General features: G+C 38.3%; 2 protein-coding genes across 3 annotated transcripts; one reads left to right on the top strand and one right to left on the bottom strand.

Annotated features, from left to right (window-relative positions):
• Nucleotides 1–730: 730 nt before the first annotated feature.
• LOC137730161 (mogroside IE synthase-like) lies at nt 731–2,452 on the bottom strand. The gene is made up of 2 exons (XM_068469223.1): nt 1,790–2,452; nt 731–1,669 (listed from the first exon to the last, which is right to left on the bottom strand). The coding sequence occupies exons 1-2, from the start codon at nt 2,444–2,446 to the stop codon at nt 947–949; spliced, it is 1,380 nt and encodes a 459-aa protein (XP_068325324.1). The 5' UTR covers nt 2,447–2,452; the 3' UTR covers nt 731–946.
• Nucleotides 2,453–17,784: 15,332 nt separating this feature from the next.
• On the top strand, nt 17,785–20,364 carry LOC137729820 (protein SHORT HYPOCOTYL IN WHITE LIGHT 1). Of its 2 annotated transcripts, XM_068468864.1 has the most exons (5): nt 17,785–18,110; nt 18,181–18,426; nt 18,555–18,620; nt 18,902–19,043; nt 19,785–20,364. In XM_068468864.1, exons 1-4 carry the CDS (start codon nt 17,934–17,936, stop codon nt 19,004–19,006), a joined length of 594 nt encoding a protein of 197 aa, XP_068324965.1. In that variant the 5' UTR covers nt 17,785–17,933; the 3' UTR covers nt 19,007–19,043; nt 19,785–20,364. The 2 variants fall into 2 exon arrangements, with proteins under 2 accessions (XP_068324965.1, XP_068324964.1); XM_068468863.1 differs by lacking the exon at nt 18,902–19,043.
• Nucleotides 20,365–23,752: the final 3,388 nt, after the last annotated feature.

Genomic DNA, 23,752 nt, shown 5'->3' on the forward strand with positions numbered 1-23,752 from the left:
AAGATTGTAGTTGGATTCCATCTTGTCATATGGCCTTCATGCATGGTTACGGGTGAATATATCAACATGGGGTTTGCTTAGAGTTGTTGGATGCATGGTCTTCATGCATGCATTGGATATGCGTCTGCAATGTGTGGGGCATATAGGCATTGAGAAAAACAAGATGATTGTTTTGGATGTGAAAAGAACCGTGTGTGACCATCCAACAAATTCAATAACGTGAAAACAAGGTGATTATTCCAACTTTGACTTATCTTTACCCCATCATTGATGTGAAAACTTAACATGGGGTTTGGGGATCATTCTTTTTCTTTAATTAATTCTCTAAGTTAATTAGACAAAGACATCTTTGTTGGGGGTTTGGGGAAGAAGGAAGGCTGGGTATGGGGAAGAAGGAAGGTTGGGTTTTGGGGAAGAAGAATGGCAGGAATACGTCGGAGAGGGAGGTGGCTGGCTAAGTATGGCTGGATTTGAACCCGGTAGGTCCCATGGTATTTTGACTCAAATCTCTATTAGAGATGGATTTTATGTAAAAAAAAAAAAAAAAAAGATATCTTTTAGCCTATGGTCCCATGATTCTATGACCGGCTCGATTAGGATATGATTTTAGTGCAACTCTTACATAAGTTGAGACCTAAGGTTGAGTTGGACCAACACATATATTCGATTCTTTTGCTACAAACCAAGATAATTATTCAATTCGATTTTGTTGGACTTCATCACTAGCTTTTTTTTTTTTAGAATAATTTCGACAATACGAGGAAAATTTTATTGATAACAAAAAAAAGATACACTTAAGCAGGAGGATATAAACCGAACTCCTCATAATACAAGAAAAAATAATAAAAAAAATACATAAACAAGAGAAGAGATAAACTCTACTATTCTAGAAACAAAAACAACAAAAATACAAGGGAAAGATGGGTACAGGGGTCAGGTTTCATCACTAGCTTTGGGTCTGCAGTTTTGCAATAAACTCGTCAATGTTTTTGTCAGAGCTTCCACCTTCATCCACAGCTTTACGGGCCAATTCTTTCCATTTCGCAGCGTTCTTCTGTATTTCCTTCCCTCTCTCCCCCTCCGTTACTTCACTTATACATTGTTTTACTACTACTTGTCTTACAACCCCCTTCTCATCAGTTGGAGCTCTAACCCCTACTTCCCACACATCCATAATGTACTTGGCATTCGTACACTGGTCACTCCACTGTGGCAATGCCACCATCGGAACCCCCAAACTCAATGCCTCCAAAGTCGAGTTCCAACCGCAATGTGTGACGAAGCATCCAACCGCCTCGTGAGCCAAAACCTCCATTTGGGGGCACCACGAAACCACTAAACCCTTCTCGGATGTCTCCTCGATAAACCCTTTTGGGACCTTGGTTGCTTCTGATTCTCTAACCACCCATAAGAAACTACTTTTGCTCCTCCTCAAGCCCCAAGCCAGCTCCTCCATTTGTTCATCTTCGAGTTTTGCTAGGCTGCCAAACGATACATAAGCTACGGAACCTTTTGGCCTCTCGTTTAGCCATTTTATGCATGCATCATTGTCTGATTTGAAGAGGTTGACACTGTATTCTTTGTCATCTTTGAGTCGCTTATAGTAGTTGGACGGTATAGTTGGTCCAACGGTCCTCAATCGCCAAAGCTTAGCCATCCAATCCACCACCTAAGCAGAAAAATTAATAACAATTAGATTAATTTATACTTGAACTAATTAAAAATTAATCAAATCAAAGCTATGGAACTGTGACTAAAAATGAGTGAGAGAACTTCACAATGTACTCACTTGTACTTCCAAGTCATAAAACGTGTTGCACAGGACCCAATCAGCTTTGTCGACATTCGAGAACTGACCCACAAGCACTCTGTAGGCAGCTGGGTAAGATCCACAATCCGAAACAAACGATGGCAAGTCCAAAGGATCAAGCGCTGGCAACCCGGGAAGCAAAATTTGAGACTGACCATCAGCAACAGGAAGCTTCAACAGCCCTCTGTGGACATGGTAGTAGACATTGTCAACGGCACAAGACTGAGTGAAGAAAACTGCCCCCGCTATTCCAAGCTTCTTGGCAACATCCAAAGGCCAAGGCATGAATGCATCATAGACAACACAATCCACGGGGGACCCTGAATTCGAAAGCTTCTCAAGAAGCTTGCCCAAATGTTTTGACCCCACTTGCCGGAACCTCTCCAAATAGATGTCTATTTTTGTGTCCCCTTTCCCAGTATCATCGAAGCCATCGGAGATGGTCTCCCAAGCTGCGCAACTCGATCCTGAGCTGTGCATTGTCTTGTAGAGAAAGCGAGTCGTCACGAGTGTGACTCTCACTCCTTTGTGATCTAGAAGCTTGGCAAATTGGAGCATCGGATTAATGTGGCCTTGGCTCGGAAAGGGTAAGATCAAGCTGTGAGCTTTGTAGGCTCTCAGCTGTCCTTTCTCCATTTTCTGCTCCAAAATTTGAAGCTTTGCACGGAAATGTGTTTGAATATTTAGGTGAAAATGTAGAAGCCAATTATATAGGAGGAGCAAGATGTAGTGCACAATCGGTCCACGAAACTGCAGATGTTGATTCCTTGGCAGGCAAGTCACATTTTTACATATAGGATAATTTGGAAGGTTCTTAGTTTTGAACCTAAGTAAATTGGATACGTCTCTTCTTTTTTCTTTTTTTTTTTGTCAAAATTTGGATACGTCTCTTTGATGCATATTAAAAGGTCCAAAAAGAGAAATATGGTTCTTGAAAACCTATTCAAATCAAGCAAAAGAAAAGTTTTGTACTCGTTGTCAATAAAATAAGTTATTGTGAATACTATTTTTCATCAACTAGGTGCCTTTTCTAGTTTTGATTTTTGGTTTTCTTTTGTTTTATCTTAATTCTGTTTCTTAGTTTTGCTTTGATTTGTTCAATCTAATGACTAAAGAAAAGAATGGCATGCAGAGAGAGAGAGAGAGAGAGAGAGAGAGAGAGAGAGAGAGAGAGAGAGAGAGAGAGAGAGAGAGAGAGAGAGAGAGAGAGAGAGAGAGAGAGAGAGAGAGAGAGAGAGAGAGAGAGAGAGAGAGAGAGAGAGAGAGAGAGAGAGAGAGAGAGAGAGAGAGAGAGAGAGAGAGAGAGAGAGAGAGAGAGAGAGAGAGAGATGTATTGAAACCTTTTTCAAATATAATTGTTTTAGTCTTTGGGGGTTAACGTTTTATATAGTGCCAAAAATGTAAACCAATAACATAAACAATCATTTCAAATTAAGCAAGTGAAGATGTTGATTGATCAATAAAGAAATAGGAATTTCTCCTAGGACCATGTTCATTGACCAAATAACGTAAGCACGTAGACTTAAAAGAGAATAGCGGAATAGCACATAAGAGCATCTACTATTCAAGATGCAAAAGAGATGCAGAGCCGGTTTAAAATTGCTTTTGGAATGACTAAAAACGCTTTCATTTGCATTTGGCCGAAAAACAAAGAAGTGCTTTTGGCTCATAGAAGCGCTATTTCTAAAGAAGTACTTATAAAAAATATAGCATCATAAATATAAACACACGCAAAATATCAAATCCAAAATTTACATCTCCAATTAAGTTCATCTCACAGGAGCAATAACAACATTCACATTTTTCACATCAGGAGTAGGGAGATAGTCTTGCTGACTAAGAATTAGACACAAAACAATGTCAGATGCACATAGAGCCACTTGGTAGAATTAGACACAAAACAATGTTGGATGCACTTAGAGCCACTTGGTTCCACATTCTTTAATTTTCGTGCTAAGGCTTCCTCACGAGTTACAATTGTAAAGAGAGAATTATTGAGGACAGGAGATGGGGGATTTTTGAATGTTAAAGATGCCAAGACTTGAAGTTGGTAAGAAAGTGAGAATAAATGGTGGTTTTTGTGTGTAATTACAAGATATTATGTCAACATAATATCTTGCAATCAATTAGGAAATTAATTAGAAAATTAATTAATTAATTAGCAAATTAATCAATTAATTTAGGTAATTAATCATATTTTGAATGAAAAATTGAAAGTTACCTTGTGGGGAGGATTTGATGAGGATAGATGAAATAGGTTTTGAATAAAAACCTATTTTGATCACTTTTGACCTTGATTGTGCCATGATTGTCTGCTGCTTGCACGTAAAAGTTCCGGTGTGCCTCGAGGGTAATATTGTTTTTTTTTCACCCTAAAAGTACACGTATCGCCTGCATAATTTTCTTGATTATCTTTTACTCCACAAATGACCCATAACTGCTGGGCTGCTCGCCGGAAAGGGCAGCAGCTGTAGAGATCTCTAGCTTTGATGCAGATTCTCATTTGGACTTGGAATTAGATTCTTCTAGGAAAAGGAAATAAATTGCCTCCAAAGCCTATTTAAGCCTACCTTAAGTAGGGGATTAAATCAACTTCGGAGGGCAATTATTTGTCCTTACAAGAAAGAGAGAAAACTAGAGGATATTTGTTCTCCCTCCCTTAGCACTCTTCTTTGCTTGCCCATGCAAAGAACCGTCTTCCGTTTATTTTGGGTAGTGCTGTCACGGGGCAGCCGTTGAGGTGGTGTGGCATATCGGCTGACAGAGCCCAAGAGTTGGCTTGGCATAGACCAAGGAGGTGGTGTGGCAGGGGCCATCGCTTATGTTGCTCGGCTTGACTGAAGCAAAGGACTGGCTCGACATGGACCGAGGAATTGCCTTGGGCTGCCTTGTCTGTGCTGCTTGCCAAAAATGAGGAAACTGCTTGAGTTTAATTTCTCAACTGCCTTAGATGGAACAGTCAAAGATGGAGCTGCCAAGATCAGAGCTATTAAAGATGAGGTATCGGATGAGCGAATTATTGAGTGCAAAGTTGTTGCTACCCCTTGACCATTCGATGCCTAGTTGATCTTCAAGCATTCGGTCTTTTGAGCTATATGGCATACTCGCACTAGAGAGCTTACCCATATGGGTGTCGGAGAATTGGTTTACCCTCTCGCACTGGAGAGCAATTAATTTATCCTCTTGCACTGGAAAGCATACCCAAATGGGTGTCGGGGAATTGGATTACCCTCTCGCACTGGAAAGCTTACCTAGATGGGTATTGGGGGATTGGTTTACCCCATCTCGCACTAGAGAGCAATTAGTCTACTCTCTCGTACTGGAGAGCTTACCCAGATGGATGTCGAGGGATTAGTTTACCCTCTTGCACTAAAGAGCATGGAAATCGTTGTCATGAGTTCAGCTGAGGAAAGCTGGACTGCTGGACAACTGAAATAATCCTCGGCCAGTGAGGTCTTGTTTGACGATCTACTTGAGACTTTGAGTTGCTTGTGGAACTCACGTAAGTTCAGACTTTCTTCAAATATTGTGCCATCGTTAGATGTTTCATCATGTGCCCTTCTGAGGCTTGGTTGGTGATCAGCTGAGAATCTGAATAAATTGCAAGCTTCTTCACCGCTAAGTCTTTCGCTAGCAGAGGCTGCTAATAAAGACTTATGTTCTACTTCATCGTTGGATGCTTTGAAATTTGAAGTGTCATGGGCTTGGTTGGCACAATGAGGAGCTTTAGGGCAAGATTGACAAGGCTGGTAGCTGTGGTGCAAGATCAACATGGTTAGGAGCCATGGTGATATATATCTCGGTGAGACTTTTTAAAATCACTGGAGTTGAGTACCACTTCTTGTAGTTATGTGCAATGAAGTTGTTATAATTGATTAAGCAAGTTGTTGCTTAACAGGTGGTACAACTTCAAGTTCTTCAAAACCAGTGGAAACAATCTTCTCTTACTGACTTCTTTGTTGTTCCACTTCCATGTCACTTCCTCACTAAAGATGAAATCTCTACTAACTAGTTTGCCAGTTAGTGAGTTGTAGAGCTTGTATGCCTTGGATTTTTCACTATAGCCCACAAATACACAATTATCACCTCGATCATCGAGCCTTCTCCTTTTGGCTTCTGGAACTTGAGCATATGCAACACACCTAAAAAACTCTTATGTGTGCAACATTTAGTTTGTATCCATTCCAAGCTTCTTGTGGTGTTATCTTCTTGACACTCTTTGTTGGACATAGATTCAACAAATAAATCGAACAAGCTACAACATATGCCCACAATTCTTTTGGCAAACCGTTCTCCTTAAGCATGGACCTTGTCATGTCAAGGATGGTTCGATTCTTTCTCTTGGTTGTCCCATTTTATTATGAGGTATAGGAAGTAGTCAGTTGATGCCTAATTCCTTACTTCTTGCAGTATGCTTGGAAAGCGTTGGAGGTGTATTCTCCACCTCGATCTAATCTCACAACCACAAACTTGTGGTTGCTTTCAGCATCTGTGAATGCCTTAAACTCCTTGAAAATGCTTAAGGCAGCCAATTTCTCCTCAAGAAAATAAACCCACGTCTTTTTATTAAAATCATCAATGAAAGTAATAAAATATCTATTACCTCCATAGGACATGGGATCTAACAGACCATATATATTCGTCTGCACCAACTGCAGTGGTGCCTTTGCTCTCCATTCTTCACTATTATGAAATGAGAGCCGTGCTTGCTTGCCAAACACATAACCTTCACATACTTGGCTTGTGGCTTCAATCTGGGGTAGACCACGATCCATTCCTCCACTTGACAACAACTTTAGGCCCTTAAAATGAAGTTGGCCAAACTGAAGATGCCATTTCCATGACTCATCTTCCATCACATCGATGTTGAAACTTCTAATCTTTATGTTCAAATTCAACGGTAACATTCGGTTCTTTGACATTCAAATACATCCAATAAGCTTTCTCCTTGTATTCCTGATAGTAAGAAGCATATTCTCTATATGTATAATGTATCATTTCTGGAGCAGTTGACCAATGCTTAGAATGTTGCTCTCCATAACTAGTATATAGTAGGTATCGGAAATGTATCATTCTCTACCATCCTTCTAGATGATCTTGATTTTCTCACCTTCAACTGGCATTTTTGAGGAGTCACTAAGACTCATGGATGCATAGGCCTCATCTTTGAGTTTAGCAAAAAACTCCTTATTCCGACACATGTGGTTACTTGCACCAGAATCCAAATACCACTTGACTCTACCATGTTAACATGTTCACCATGTTTACATGAACATTTCATGGCATAATGTTCATATTCCTTGCAGCTGTGGCACTGGATATGTGCCTTTCCTCGAGCAGATCTCTACTCAAAGACTAACCTCAATTTTGTGCATAGCCTTGACCTCTTCCTTGACCTCATCTTTGGCTACGATTGGATGAACTCCCACGACGTGAGTTCCACTGTCCGCAACCTTCATTTGGTTTGCCAATATTCAACTTTGACTCCAAAGCTTGCTCTAACATTGTGGTGCTTGCATTCTTCTGAATGCATTGTTCGTGAGATATGAGGGATCTTAGCAGTTCCTCTACACTTATCGTCTCCAAATCCTTGGATTCTTCAATGGCAGTCACCACATGCTCAAAGTTGGATGTGAGGGATTGAAGGATTTTCTCCATAACACAAACATTGTCAAGCTTTTCGCCATTCCTTTTCATTTAATTCACGATTGCAAGTAGTCGAGAGTAGTAGTCCGAAAATTTTCTCCCTATTTCATATAAGCAACCTCAAAATATGCTCTTAATAATTGAAACTGGATTATTTTTACTCGATCTACTCCTTTGTAAATTATGCTCAGAGTGTCCTAAACTTGCTTGCTGGTTGTTACTTCTGCAACCTTCTCAAACGTTGAATCTTCTAATCCTTGACATAGAAGATACAATGTTTTCTTGTCCTTTATTCGTATGTCCTTGAAAGTGTTCTTTTGATATGCAGTGTAAGCGGCTTCTTGCTCAATAGTGGGTTCAACATACCCAATACTGACAACTTGTCATAGCTCATGTGATCTAAACAATGCTTTGAATTGGATGCACCATCTTTCATAATTTTCTTTCTTCAATGTGGGAACCTAGAGCTGCACCAAGTTGGACGCCATAACTGTTGCACTTGCCAGAATAGAGTTCTAGCTCCGATACTAATTGTTGGTATTTAAAGTTTAACTCAACACTGAAATATATGGGTGATGAGTTTACAAACTATCACACTTACAATTCACTCACTTTGAAACTAAATCGACAGAAAGAAAGAAGCAGCAAGTCTTAGAGAAAGAAAAAAAAATACTCTGATATATTAGAAAAGTTTACAACTCTTATTGCTGGAATAGGGATGTCTACACTCTCTCTTATAGAGATTTTACAAAACATACTACAACATAGCATTAAATGTTATCCAAGTAAAGTCAAATATAGCTGTTGTTTAAAATCAAGAGTAATGCTAGGTAGATAAAATTTGCAAACTAAATGATTTGGTTGTAGATGATTGAATTATAAATTAAGTGTCGATTAACGTGCTTTTTTTTTTTTTTTTTTGCGACACATTATTTGGTTTAAAAAATTTGGTCTCCTCAACCAAATCATTTAGTTTGCAAATTTGGTTTAAAAAATTTGGTCTACCTAGCATTACACAAAATCAAACAAGGCAGTTACACATTCAAAGATAAACACATGTTGTTGAGGAAAAAAAAGGAAAGTTGTGCAGACAACCATTTCACCAATATGTAACTATTGGCATTTATTTTGCTTTGAACTTCCAACAGGAGCTTTATCTCTCGAACTTGTCAAGTGGTCTATGACACGCCCTGATCCCGATGTTCAGGGGACAACGGGATGGCCACGTGCTGGCCGACACCCGAGGGTGACGCAAACTATTTAATGAATGCATATGCCATGAACATGTGAAACATGCATATAAATTTCGCGCAAACTACACAATGTAATATTCAAATATAAGCCTTACTAAAATAATATAATAATATTTAGCTGTCAAATAAAAAGATAGTGATAATGCATGACATGTTCAGAGCATACATCTAATTCAGAATACAACTGGAGGTGTGACAGAAAGTGTTATTACAAGTAGTGTCAAACATGATATCTTAAAACATTTTCGTCGTATATAGTCATCCATCATATATACTGCAAAGAACATGAAATTTGATAAAGTACGGTATTCCAAAATATTCTCAGTAAAGCATGATATCTCATAAAGTGTAAATGATCAGGTGTATGGTAAGCATACATCAAGGTTTATGGTGGTGAGCAAAAATGCTCCATGCCTTCAATATTGGGTACATTTTTGCTCACCCACACTAACTATAGGTTTTTCTCACCAACCCTTCCAATTCTTAAAGCCTAATTTTTCTAATTTTTTTCTCCTCTAATTAATAGGAGAGATAATCCAACTTTTACTCATTTACTCCCATATTTATTCTTTCTTCTTCTTATATTTTACTAAACTTAAAACTATTATTTTTTTAATACAAATAGACAACTGTGCACGTGACCTACCCCGACCCGGAATATCCATTAGGACCCCAAATCGAGGCGTGCTGGCCAACACCAGGAAGGTGATGAAGCCATATAGTGTGATAATGTAAAAAATGTGAAAACATTAAAATCTTAAAATGCCTAAGCACACGAGTGCGCGTTGAGCGGGTCTGAACCCATTTCACGCGTGATACAGAGCATAGGTATAGTATAGTAAGGTCAAAAGAAGCCACCTGTACTGGGAAGTGCTATAAATCCTCGTCAATATGGAAACTCTGCTGCTAGTACCTGGAGGAGTGCATAGATAGAAAATGTGAGTGAGTGATCGAAACAAGGATTTTCAAAATCATTTTCCATTATAAAAAGTAGTAACCCCTCGCCATAAGACCTGTATAGTTTCCAACAAATCATACTACATAAGAGTATGAAATCAAAAGTATACTAATAGTAAACCCGGATATATACAACTATCCAGCATCTCAGTAGCAATACAAATAATCACGTGCTTAATAAACCATACTAGCATGCAAGTCAAAATCACATATGGTGACCTGTACAGCTGTATACATATCACATCAACCAATACTAACACATAAGTAGAAGTCACCGATCGTGACCTGTCCGACTTATCTGTATCTCATCTATCAATGCTAGTCAATAGCTCAATAACATGCTAGCCAATAACCCATCAACATGCTAACCAATAGCTCAATATTATGCTAGCCAATAACTCAATAATATGCTAGCCAATAGCTCATCTACCAAATCCTGCACACGAGTCGGAACCACCTAAAGTGTTCTGTACGACAGACTGGGTGTAAATAAATACGCTCAAGTGCTACGATCATGTGAAGGCTATGTGAAGTATCGCAAGTCACCTACGAGTGGGAATCACCTAAAGTGGTCTGTACGATAGGCTGGCACCTACCTTAGATCCAAGGTGAATGTGTGGTGCGGGAGGTGAACGATCACGTGAAGGCTAAGCCCTGGCCACGAGCGGGAGCACTAACACCGAGGTGCAGGATTATGAGCTCTAACATATCTCAATACAATCGTACTCACTACCATCATTACCATCAAAGTGTACATACCTGAATCTTACCTGAGCGTCCGCAACATCATTTGGCACTTCAAAGCATTCGCAATAATTAGATTTAGGTAATATATGTATGAATATGGCATAATACAATCTAAACCCAACATTTATAGTGCTTCCAAATATAAATAATATTATCAGATATATAAATATATATACAAATGGCATGAAATGCATAACTGTAACACCCCATTCCCGAACGATTTACTTTCAAGAATAATCATCAGTGATAAGTCCAAATAGGCACTAATTAAATTAACTATCACTACTTACCTTTCCTTACCTCAATTTCTTGATTCTTCACATCTAATTTATGACCAACATTAGTTATACCAAAACCTAAGGTTAAATCTCATATTTTCACCACTCTCCCTCACACTGCTCAATTCCACAAGCAAGGCTATTGTCTCAATTATTTAATCTCATTTATTGTCTGGATGCATCTAACGTCTTGTTAAACTACCTACGTACCCTAAACAGGGATCAAGCCATTTGTAGTTCACAGTAGTCCTCCAAAGCAATAACAAAAATTATATGAAATTCAATTTGTAAACGTTTGTGGAATTATCAGTCATATATATACGATAAAAGGAAAAGACCCACTCGCTGGTATATGGAAGGGTCGTAGCCCTCTAGCCTCGAGTGACTGTGCTTGTCCTCAGAATAGGTCTCACCTATATGCGAAACAACCATATAAACGTCAATTTAATGTACATAACCCAAAACTAGGTAATAACTTTTCATACATTGCTCAAATGGGGTGTTTGAATATACCAACGTGATATACTCAACCTCACGAACATTCTTATATTTTTAAAATAATTTTTCGACCTCCCACGCGCCGCCACGTGTCGGCCAGGCGCAGGCACATGCTTGTCACGCGTATGGAACCCTAACGCCGTTAGGGAATATTCCAAGGAATATTCTGTTAAAACCCTAACAAAAGTTAACGGCCGTTACCTGACACCATTAGAATATTCCGTTAACTCTGACGGAATATTCGCCTACTTCTCTGGTGAGCCTCGCCGGTCACCGCCGTCTGCAACTCGAATTATAGCCGGAAACTGGAAAAACTTGAAAACTTCATATCTTCTTCATTTCTCAACCAAATTCCATGAAATTTGTACCAAAATAAAGCTTACGAGTAGAACAAAGCCTTACCACTTTCAAGCCCTGAAATTCACGGAATCTCGCTGGAGAAACCTTGATATTCCGGCCAAACCTGCAACTTACTGAACTTGGGCTTCCCGACGTCCAAATTCTTCCAAAATGCTTCTTCGAGCTTCATGAGAGTGTCCTAAAGCTCACTATAACCTTATAATCCTCATAAACCTTCGTATTTACGTATGCATGAATAGTACCTCGAACTAGGATCTCAAGTTCTCGAGTTTTCGAGGGTTTCAAGTCCAACCAACACCACCAATCGACTCCTGAGCTCAAAAAGACTCCAAAAACACCAACAATAAACATGATCCGTGCCAAAAATGGTTGGAGGGAAGTTTATCTGTACAGTTTGACGGAAATGGAAGGAAAATCCAAGAGAGAAGAGAGAGAGAGGGAAGTCCATAGGTTGGTTTGATGTGTGTGTGGGTGTGTGGTCCTAGTTGAGTCAACAATCCAAAAGAACAACAAAACAATACCCCACAACAACTAACAACCAAGGGCAAAATCGTCATTTCACACCTACGGTACAAATAATTCGGGACAGGCTGTCACATCATGCATCTTTTTTTTTTTTTTTTTTGAATAAACGATATTATCTACAGCTGTGCACGCATCTTTTGAGTTTTTCATTCTTCTTATCAAAACTTACACGAACAAATTGATGGACTTGCTATTTTTCCCTAACTACAAAAAGGTATGCAGCTCCCTTTTATTTGCTTTTTAGGATTATTATAGGGTGTCAATATATATGCTTTTTACGATTATTATATGGTGTCAATTTAATTCAATATTAACTAATTTGATGCTTATATAGATGGAACACCAGAATGATGAGTTTCATACTCCATCTTCCAGTGATGCCAAAGAACCAGTTGATTGTATACACTAGGATTCAGATTCCGAGACCTTTGAAGTCTTGGGTCAAAATGAAGAAAAAGAAGAATTTACAAGCAATGTTCGTGATATTTTCGTTGGAGATGACTTTTGATAATGAGGATGATATATATACTACTACAATGCATATGGTAGATGACACACCCTAATCCGGAATGTCCACCTGGACTCTGAATCGAGTTGTGCTAGCTGACACCCAGAGGGTGACGAAGCCATAAAGTGTAGTGATGTGGAAAATATGGACAAATTTAAACCTAAAAGTGCCTAAATGCAAAAGTGCGCTTGTGAGTAGGAATAAACTCATTTCACACGTGATATCAAAGTATAAGTAAAGTACAGTAAGGTAGGATAAGAATCGTTTCAATGAAGGTAACCGCTTATACCAAGATTTGCCAAGAATCCTCGTCAATATGGAAGTACAGTTGCTAAAACCTGGAGGGGCAAAAAACAAGGGTGACTGGGCCTGAAAATAAAGTTTTATAAAAACCTTTCTGAAAACTTTATAACCCCTCGTCGTAAAACAAGTATAGTTTCCAAAATATACATACTACGTATAGTAAGACAATATCTACCTTAGCCTGCAAAATCTCAAGAAATCAATACGGCATAACATTTCGTAAATAAGTGCATGACGTCCGTAAATCGTATAATCTCCCAATAGCAAACATATCATAATGAGTGCTCATCGACACATTACTGACACACGAGTTCATGCAGAGGTATTCTGACATAAATAGGACTGGGTGTAACAATAATATATGCTCTAGTATTACAATCACGTGAAGACTGGTGTTGTGCGCAACACATACAAATCGGAGTTGCCTATTGCAACTTGTACGACAGGATTGGCACCTACAATGGATCCAAATTGAGTGTATGGTGTGATGTGCACATACACGTGAAAGCCTGACCCTGGTTCGCACAAGTACTAACACTGGTGCAGCAAACGATGAGCAGATAGCATAAATGTAGTCATGCCACAGTGACTCAACAACTCTAGTCAACATCACATTATTCATGAACATAAATATAATTAAGGCATCCTTATAGTAAGTTTGCCTGAGTATCACGTAGGATTATTTCATACTTTCCAACAATAAGGCATTTCTTATAAACATTAATTTAATCACGGCAATCACATAGAGAATTTATTAATAATTGTATATATGGAAACTAACCAATTTATATATAAAGAAAAGACACACTCACAGATAATGTGGTCGAGTTGAAGCCGTTTGAACTAAGAAAGGTGGAATCACCGATTATAATCGCACCTAAGCATAATATTATGACCCATTAGTAAAACTCCACTAAGACAATTAAATTTGGGGAAACAGAGTGCAGATTTGGAATCTAGGGCCTCGACAAATTTTACAAAAAGTCAACCGAGCCGCCCCGGCGGTCAACTACATTAGAACTTTGAAATTTCACTAAATGGATGCCACAAATAGACTCAAGGCGTCGAAATTAGCCTAAGAGGGTTTCCGAAAAAAATTTGAAAAAACCCACATAAGGAATATTCCTTAGCTAATTTCGACGCCAATGCAGAAATAGGTCTGGGCCGAATCTGGCCCACAAATCTGGGCTTAGGTCATGGGCCAGGTTTTGGGCTTAAGGCCCCTTCTTTTTTCCTCAGTGTAAGTCCTAGTTTTTTGGCTAAGAACTCGTATATCTCGTCAGAGCAACCCAGTTAGCAACTGCGATGGAGCTCGCCAGAGTAGCGAGATGTTTGTGTAAGGGTGGTGTCTTGGTGGTTCATAGGAAAAAGGACGAGAGAGATGAGGGCTAGAGAGATGAGAGAGAAAGAGTATGTGTGAGTGATTAACAAATGGGAGAATGACCCGAGGATGAGGGGGACTCGAGAGAGGTGAAGGAATGAAGCGTGGGCCCCACATGTCTCAAAACCAATACAAAACATTATAATAACAAAGGGAGTAGTTTATCTAGAATAATGAATTTACCAAAATGCCCTAGTACTTCGTAAGTTCGTAAATTCTCCGTTGTAGCTCCCAATTCGATTATGTCTGCACCCACGTGTTCGTAACGTTGAGTACTTCAAGAATACGGTAAAATAATACCTCGTACGCGTCACGAAATGATAGTCAATGAAAGCCAACGATCTCGCCTTTTAGGGCATTTTCGTCAATTCACTCATTTAAAATTAATAAAATTGTAAAATTAGGGACGAGTGTGTCACGGTATAAGTGTTGGATTTAGGGTGAGAAAACAGAGAGAACAAAGATAGGTTAGGTGTACAAAAGAAAAAACAATTGTGTTGTTCTTATGAAGGTTTTTATAAAAAAGAAAATTCTAAAAAAGAGAGAGAACTCCAAAAAAAAAAAAAAAAAAAAAAAAAAAAAGAGAGAGAGAGAAAACAAGTTGTGGCTGCAAGACAATGCTTGAAATCAAACTTAATTTAGAAAGGAAGTTTGTTGTGACAAACTTTGTTGCTGAACATATTCATGTTCTTATCCTGGCATCAAATTCCCATTTATTGAGGCCATAATGATTAATAGAGCCTTCTCAAGCAAAAATTGATAGAACAAATGCATTCTGCAAAACTACAGCCATCTTAAGTCTTCTCATACTTTTCAGGAGGGTCTCAAAAACTAAATTTGATTATGTGTGATTGTAACAATTTGATAATGAGAAAGCGCATCGAGGTTCTTAAAAAAGGCAACTCAGAATGTTTGCTTGAATATTTTAAGAAAAAGCAAAATGAAGACAAGTCATTCTTCTATTCTCTTTGAACAAATGAGTACAAATAGGATTTTCTTTCCTATTAATTAGCAGAAAAAATTTAAAAAAAAATTAGGCTTAACTAGGGTTAGTGTGGATTACATGTGGCAATCATTGGAAGGGGTGGTGAGCATACGCTATAGTTAGTGTGGGTGAGCAAAAACGCATAATTTTTTTTAATCCTTTGTTTTATTTTATTTTATTTTTGTTTAGGTCTTCCTGGCGTTTTATAAATGAATAAATTTATCATGAAAATTTCATTAAAAAGTGTGGGAAAATAAGAATGATGGGTGTAGGGTTAGGCACGGGCTAGGTAGAAGGATTTTGAGTTTGGAAACCAGACCTAATCCGGCCCGTTTCAAACAGGGCGGGTCCACGGGTCCAATTACTTTTCTTTTTTTTTTTTCCAATTTTGTGCATACTGCACTGTTTTTTGTCTTCGTACAATAGTGTCCGTCAAGGAATTGACGTCTAAGTAAGTACAATCACTACCATAATTGGTCTGCCCTTGTGACGACTTCCCATACCTATGAGCAGCACTACTTGGAACCCTATCATCTTGCGGTGACGAATCGAGCCAGTACCTGCCTCCATAAACTTTATCTTCTGAATCAGTGGTACTGTCATTATCAGAAGCAAATAGACTACCATCCCTATCAGCTAGAATTGTTCGAATCAGTATGGCATTGGAGGGCAAGTGTCCACTTCTAAATTTAGACTGAGGGGGGAGTCCAAACCCCCTGCCACCACTACCACTGCTAATGTGCATAATTGGATCAATCATAGGCCGCAAATTAGAACTCAAAAATGGCACTTCCTCCTTTTGATTAAGTAACAAAACCCATAAATCCAAATTTTAGAATTAAGGACAAAATTTTCTGACTTTGAAGCACACATGCAAACAATGGCAAAACCCACCTAAAAAATCACCCCAAATCAAAATCCATATCACAAAATTTTCCCAAACCCCTCAAAAACCCAGAAAAAACTGAAATTAAATTTCCATATAAAACCATTAGGAAACCCAAATCAAAACCAATTTGGGTTTTTTGAAAATTGGAAGCAAAATCGCAGCATTGGGCTCACCAACCTCAAGTTATTGGCGTCGATACAATCCAACATCACCTGGTACAAAACCATGCTGACTTTAGGGATTAGATCTGCGCTGGCTCGATCTCTGCCTACAAGGAGACCCAAAATCCAGCAAAGCCAAAGCAAAAGAGGACCGAGACGATGGTGGCGATGGTGGTCGTAACTTGCAAGTCGCCAAAAAAAAGGAGACAAAGATGAAGTCATGTCGAGGGCTCGAGTCGGTGAATTGGTGGTGATGTGCAGAGGCTTGAATGAATGTGCGAGAGATGATAGAGAAGAGTAAGTCTGAAATCCAATAGTGGAGTTAAATTCAATCTAATCTAACGCTAGCTATGGTCCAGATCGGGGCCCCGCTGGCACATTTTTTAGGTCTGCTCCACCCCGCCTCGCCATTTCCTTCGCCCCGCCCCATTCTGTGTACATAAATTTTGGACCCACCCCATACCCCTGAATCGCTAGAACCCGCCCCGAAGCCCCGATCCGCAAGTCCAGGATTCATTTAACCAGCCCTAGGTGGGTGGATATATCACCACTCTAAGGAATGAACTGTTATGATTCAAACAAACTACACAATCAACCAATCGTAATAATTTAATATCAAAATTGCCATCCACGAATGTGGAATCTAAAAACTCTCTATCTCACTTACAAGTTAGTCTGGAAAATTTTCCTGAAAATCCCAAACCAAAACAAAAAATTCCCAATCCCAAACCAAAAAATTCCAAACCAATAATATCGAAATTTTCGGGATCCATCCAGAACCTTTCCGTATGGAAATCGGGATTTCATATTCAATGGTTCGAGAATTACGTGATGAACCGAAATATATATATATATATATATATATATATATATATATGTATGTATATATATTTTGGTTGCATGTATGTTGAATTTAAACAGTTTGATAGTAGACTAAATTAGAAATAGAAGTATGAAATTAAGTAGTTTGGAACATTGGAACGTCAATTTGACTTGGTATGAATGAATTAGTATTTAAATTGGTATGAAATTTCAAATTGGCATGAGGTAAAAAACCTAAAATTCAATTCATATGAAATTGGGCAACAAAATTTTAGACCAAAATCCCAAATTTTAGCCCATATCCCACAAATCTAAAATTTCAACCCAAAAGCCTAAAAAGCCGAAACCCAAAATCCAGTTCCTATCCATCCCAAAATACCGAAAACATTACGAGATTTCTGAAAATTGGAAATACCGAAATTTTGGTTTGGAATTAATCTTCAAATTTCCATCCCGAAAATTTTTAATTTGAGATTCAGGATCCTATTTTTGGTTTGGATCCCATTCCGAACCATCCCTACCTACAAGTGGAGGGTAATGTGGCCACTCTAAGTTTGATTGTTCGAAGGGTAAATAGGGTTTTTTAATTTGTCAAATAATAGATTTGTTAGTTAGATATTAAATTAGGAAATCAACGGAATTCAGCTGTAGCGGGCAACGCTTCACTCTACCATAGTGATAAGGAGCCTGCAAGCGCAAATAGGGTTTAGACTGTTCCCCCTTCAGTGCAACCAATCTCCAACTAACCAGCCACTGCAACTCTCAGCTACCTTTTGACCTTCAGCTCCTCCTCCTCCTCCTTTCTCCGCCATGCCGTTATCGGCGACTCTCTCTTCCCCCTCACTTTCTTATTTCCCCCAAGCACACCACCACCACCAACAACAACTCCATCTCCCTCACACTCTCAATCCATACCTCAAACCTAAAACACTGACACTTCAATTTCAATGCCCCCAAGCCTCCAGACGACCCCCAAATTACCCTCAGGTCCTCCATCTCTTCCACTCCTCTCTCTCTGCAATTCTAATCAACTAACCCTTCGGACTTCATTTCACAGGGCGGCAGTGCCGATAGTCTCGCCGACGACCCCCGCAATTGGGGCCGTTCGATCAACTCCGAGGTCGATAGGCGCTATGATTTCGAAGACGACGATGACGACAACGAAGATGACGAGGACGATGAAGAAGAAGACCGGAGTTTGGATTTGTTGGTGAGATTTGTTCAGAATGTGTTCAAAAAGGTGTCCAGGCGAGCCAGGAGGGCCGTCCGATCGGTTCTCCCCGTCTCAATTCCCACCAATTTGGTAATCATTCGATCATAATTTTGGCTTCTATTAACTTATTTTTTTACCCAGATTTTATTGTCTGAAAAATGGGATCTTTGCACCTGATTTTGTTAATTTTTTTTTTTTGGCTTGAATTATATATTTAGGTGGGATTTTCTGTTAATGGAGTGCTAATGCTAGCATTCTTATGGGTCTTGAAGGCATTTCTTGAGGTAATTATATTTTTTGTATTTTTATTTTTGTATACAAACTACCATGTATTTGGTTATCAATATGCTCCTATTGGTTTTATTTTCCATATGAGTTATTGAAGATAAATTGCATGTTCTAGAGTCTTGTTACTGGTTGTTTTAGCGGTTTCCCGGGATGTTTAGGTTCGCAAGTCCTGGGTATAAAGTGGTTTTAGTTTTATTGATCATTCTACATAAACGGTTGGTGGCATTACGCATCTTTTTTTGCTTTGATCAACAGTTTATGAAACTTGTGGTGTTAGTTTAAGGGAATGAAGTATCAAAACTCGAAAACACAGACGTATATGTTGCCCATGAGGTTTTTCGTCAACGCCAGTTTCAGAAAAGGGGCGTTGTTTATAGCATGAATGACCACAAGTTTGTTGAGTTGCTGGACATGAACAGGTCATGGTTCTTTCCAACTATGAATAAATCTCATGTAAATCAAATCAAATTCATACTAGTAATGGATAGAAGAAAAAAGGATATAAATAAGTCATTATCTCCGCTGTTGCTGTTCATTGGATGGTAGCTTTGCAACATACATGAGAATAATTGAACAGCTTAGGTGATTTAGGAACTTAGTTGAAAGCTCAGTTTCAGATGCGAAGATCGGCTCTTTGTCAATGCTGATTCATCTGAAAGGAAAACTCAGTAGGCAAGGTGTAATAGGGAGAGCGGCCCACAATTCATGGGCATACCAACATTCCCACTTACTCAAAGTAGCCCAAGCTGCAGACTGCAGTTTCTTACGCAGCATTTTCTGATAATAAGCTCTAGAACAATGGTTTTTTCAAAAGCTTGATCTTTTGGTGAAGCACTGAATTTTCAGTGTTTAGAAAGGCCTTCGACAGATTGAAAATTTTACAATTATTAAACTGGCAAGATAGAGAGAAATTTAGGACTTCAATGGTTGTTTACGTATAAGCTTTTCAAATCACCGCATTGTTATAGATGATGTTCTTATTGAGGGCTCTCACATGTGAGGTCGTACTCAGAATTACATTAAAAAAACAGCAATCAAAAACTTATATTAGCATTTGCATTGGAGATTAGTATATTTGTTTTTGGTGATGATTATTATGCGCTACCTGAATGATTTCCTAATAAAATCTTGAACTTCCATTGTGTTCGTGTTAAATCCAGGTAGTTTGCACCCTTGGAAGTCTAGTGTTCTTAAGCATCTTACTCATCCGTGGGATCTGGACTGGAGTAGCCTATTATCAAGATAACCGCAATCAGAAGTACCGGAATTTTGAAGACAACGACCGTCCATGGGCCGGCACACAGCCTGTAACCTGATACTTACCATTCAGAGAGACCTGCTGAATTATAATTTCACACCAGAATAGGAGTATACAATAAAGTAGGAACACTTGACAAATCAAAGGGATGATGAGAAGATAGCATAAAAATTCGTTTTCCCATAACCATTTGTTCTGGCCTTCAAGGAGTTATACATATGATGCATCTTCCTGCCTGAACAGATTAACAAGATATTCTTGCACTTGTATTATACACAGGTACAACAACGCCTTATCTCACTAAGTGAGGTCAACTGTATGAATCTTAGAATGTCATTGAGCTCCGTTTTGTGCCAAGTCTTTTGTTAGATCCAAGTACTCCAAGTCTTTTTTTAGAGTCTATTTTCAATCTTCCTCTATCTCTTTGGCCCTGAGCTCTTGTCTTGTAATCGTATATATTCTGTCAAAATTCAAAATTTCCATTGTGAGCGTTGTTTCGTTTTCGTCAATTGAACTTAGGACTTCCTCTAGTAAACTGGAGTCTCGATGCTGTTGAACCAAATAGTGAAAATTTTAGGGAAATTATCTATAATAGAAGGATTTCAAACTATCTATAATAGAAGGATTTCAAACTATGGTTGCTGAAATAGAAAGACATGAACGGCGTGGTAGTGAAAGAGTGAAATGTCTGAAGTACAATATGGATATCACAGATGTAGTATGAGAAATTTGATTTAAACCCATAAATTATCTATTTACACCTAACTTTCAACTTTTTAAGGCAAACTTTTTAAAACAAAAATCTCCCTGCCTTGTAATGGCCTTTTAATTTTAACTTAATTGGAGTAATAATCTCTCAACTAACAATCTGTGACTATTGGTCGGTTAACTCATCAAATCGTTCAGCTATGATCTTTTTTGTCAACTCCGTTAGAACTTCTATCAAAATAAGTCACGTGCCATGTATGTGAGGCTAAATTAAGGAGCAAATATGGAAAACCAAATGAGAAAAATCGTAGCAATGATCCCTCAACTTTTAACCCAATTAGAGCAATGGTTACTCAATTTTAACCCAATTGTTGCAATGATCATTCCAACATAGCTCATTTTAACAGAATTCTAACGAAGTTGATGAAAATGACCACATTTGCACATTTTGATGAGTTAAGGGACCAATGGTTATGGATTTTAGTTGAAGGACCATTGCTCTAATTGATCAAAGTTGAGAGACCATTTCTACAATTTTCTCTAATTTGCAATCAAATAACTAATAGGTTATACATATATATATATATATATTTGCCTAAATCAATCATTTGCTAAGAGCGTCTCCAGTGTTGTCTCTAAAATTGTCCCTACCATTGTAGAAACATTATACATGGTTAAGCATCTTCTAATGCCCAAAAATGGAGTCCTGAAGTACTAAAAAATCCTCAAGTATAGGGTCATTGTACAAACTCTCAACGGGGTGGAGCCTATGTCTTTTTGAGTTGGGTGATGTGAAATCTTGTCCTCAGATTTCACTATTTAAATTTTGTATTTCATATCTCATAATTGTTACAACGCATTTAAATGGCGTAAATTTTTTTTTTCGAAATTTATAAAAGTATGAAAAGGCCATGTTGGGTTACGCAGAATTCTACGTGATCGTACTTGATCCCTTCATATTTTCCTCATTTCTTGACATATTTGGATAGTACGTGTCGATACAAATGCGTGAGCGCAAGTGGAATGTAACTTGGATTTATAATGAAGAGTCTACGAAACTTGATCACCAAGGGTATTTTTGGTCATTTATCATTTATTTAGCACATGTTGTGGAGCCAAGAATAATCAAGAAGCGATACGTGGATTTTTAGATGAAGAACACAAAATTACCCTCGAGACACTCCGGGTTTCCTACACGTGAGCAGTGCCCAAAATAGGTAACAAGTTCAAATTTATCTCATCCATTTTTACTTCATATCCTCTACTAGGAAATCATTCCATAACCTTTAAAACCTTACATATAAATTAAATTAATTAGGCTAGTTAATGGATTAATTCCTAATTAATCCATTAATCACCAAATTAATCACCATTACACCCCAAAAAACATCCAAGGGCTAGCCATGCTCTATAAATAGGACTCCATTTTCTTTGAAAGACTAGTTTCACACTCTTCCAAAACTCCCAAAAACTCTCCAGACACTTTTCTCTCTAAATTCTAACTTTGGCATCAGAGGTTCTTCGGCCAAAGACCCCCCCCCAAATTCATCGTGAGCGCGTGAGGCTCTTGGCCAACCTAAAATGTTAATTGTTTTGTAGGTGCAATTTTGTCCAAGAAGAAGAAGGCAGAAATTTGCATCCACACACGTGGCGTTAGTGTGTATACCACGTGGTACCCAAGGACAGGTCCCCATTTCTTTGGAAACCTCTACTCTCTTCTTTTCCGTTTCTCTTTCTCTCGGTCTCTTTTAAGGCATGTTTACGTAACCATAATCGGAATAAAAAATAGGAACTTAATTCCAATTTCAAAGTATTCTTGTGTTTACTAAATAACAGGGAATAAAAAAAATGTGGTGGGACCCATGTAAATTTTGGAATTGGATGCAAGAGGTAATCCAATTTCTGAGGATGTGGAGAATCCAGAATGGAAACCTTATGCCAATTACACCCTCACTTGAATTTTTAAACCCCAAGATTACCCTTCATTACCCTAACAGCCTACACCACGCCGTCGCCAGCCCAGAGACACTCCTACCCTTTCGCTGACCACCGCGGCCACCCTTATAACTCCTACAAATGCCCAGCACCGCAGCCACCTATTCATGATGGAGAAATATGTAATTGTATGTTCTCATTTCTGGATTTTTTTTCTTTTTTTCTTTCTTTCTTTCTATACTTTATCTTATTTGTTTATTTATTTATTTACCAACTTATTTATTTAGTTAAAAAAATTATATATAAAATTAAGCCTACGTTTATGTTGTTTTGAAAATTGAAATTTACTAACTAGCCCATAAATGAATTTCATTAGGACATGGGCAGTTTAGTAATTCAGTTTATTAATTAAACTAGCTTTAATATCGATTCTAGAGTGTTTGGTAAACATCTTGTATGGAATCAGCATTATTTCTATTCTGATTCCTGACATTTTAGTAGACAGCTTATATAAGAATCTAATTATAATTCCTCCTCAATTCAATTCCCTCTATTTTGATTACGAATTAGTAAAGGTGCCCTCACTATCTTGCCGGTCACCTTGCCAATTACATGCCACCGTCATCTTCAAAATTTTCAGCTAATTAACAACCATCGAATCACCATATTCTTATTCCTCACGTCCCTTCGAACCCAGCCATGGGTTTTGTTTCGAGAAACACTGAAGAAAAATCGAGCAACAATGAGGTTTAAAACGGGCCGAGAGTTTCTCATCAATATCAAACATATTCTAGCCATCTTTTAGACTTCAAACAGGTATAAATTGATTCCTCATGTGTGTGTAGATGAAATTTCATATTTGGATCGTCGAATTTGGTTGAAAAATGAAAAAGATATGATGATTTGAAAATTCTCCAAAAAATCAGTCAGGTATACTCCTCAAATATTTCGTTAATTTTAACAAAATTCCATCCACAAAAGGAATATTCCAACGAGCCCAGGCCACGCATATGGTGGCGCACATCTGTGAGTTGCCGGCCGACTGCGGTGCGTGGTGACGGCATGATGCCGAAAAATCTAAAATGTTGTTCTTGGCTAATTTCAATGCCTTGATTCCGTTTTTGGCATCCATTTAGCAAAATTCCGCCGTTTAACGTAGTTTCGTTGTAGAACACCATCTAAGTTTGCGATTGGCAAAAATCCGACCATCACATCGATATGAAATTT

The sequence above is a fragment of the Pyrus communis genome, chromosome 3, assembly GCF_963583255.1.
Source record: "Pyrus communis chromosome 3, drPyrComm1.1, whole genome shotgun sequence".
In the NCBI taxonomy this organism is placed as follows: Eukaryota; Viridiplantae; Streptophyta; class Magnoliopsida; order Rosales; family Rosaceae; genus Pyrus; species Pyrus communis.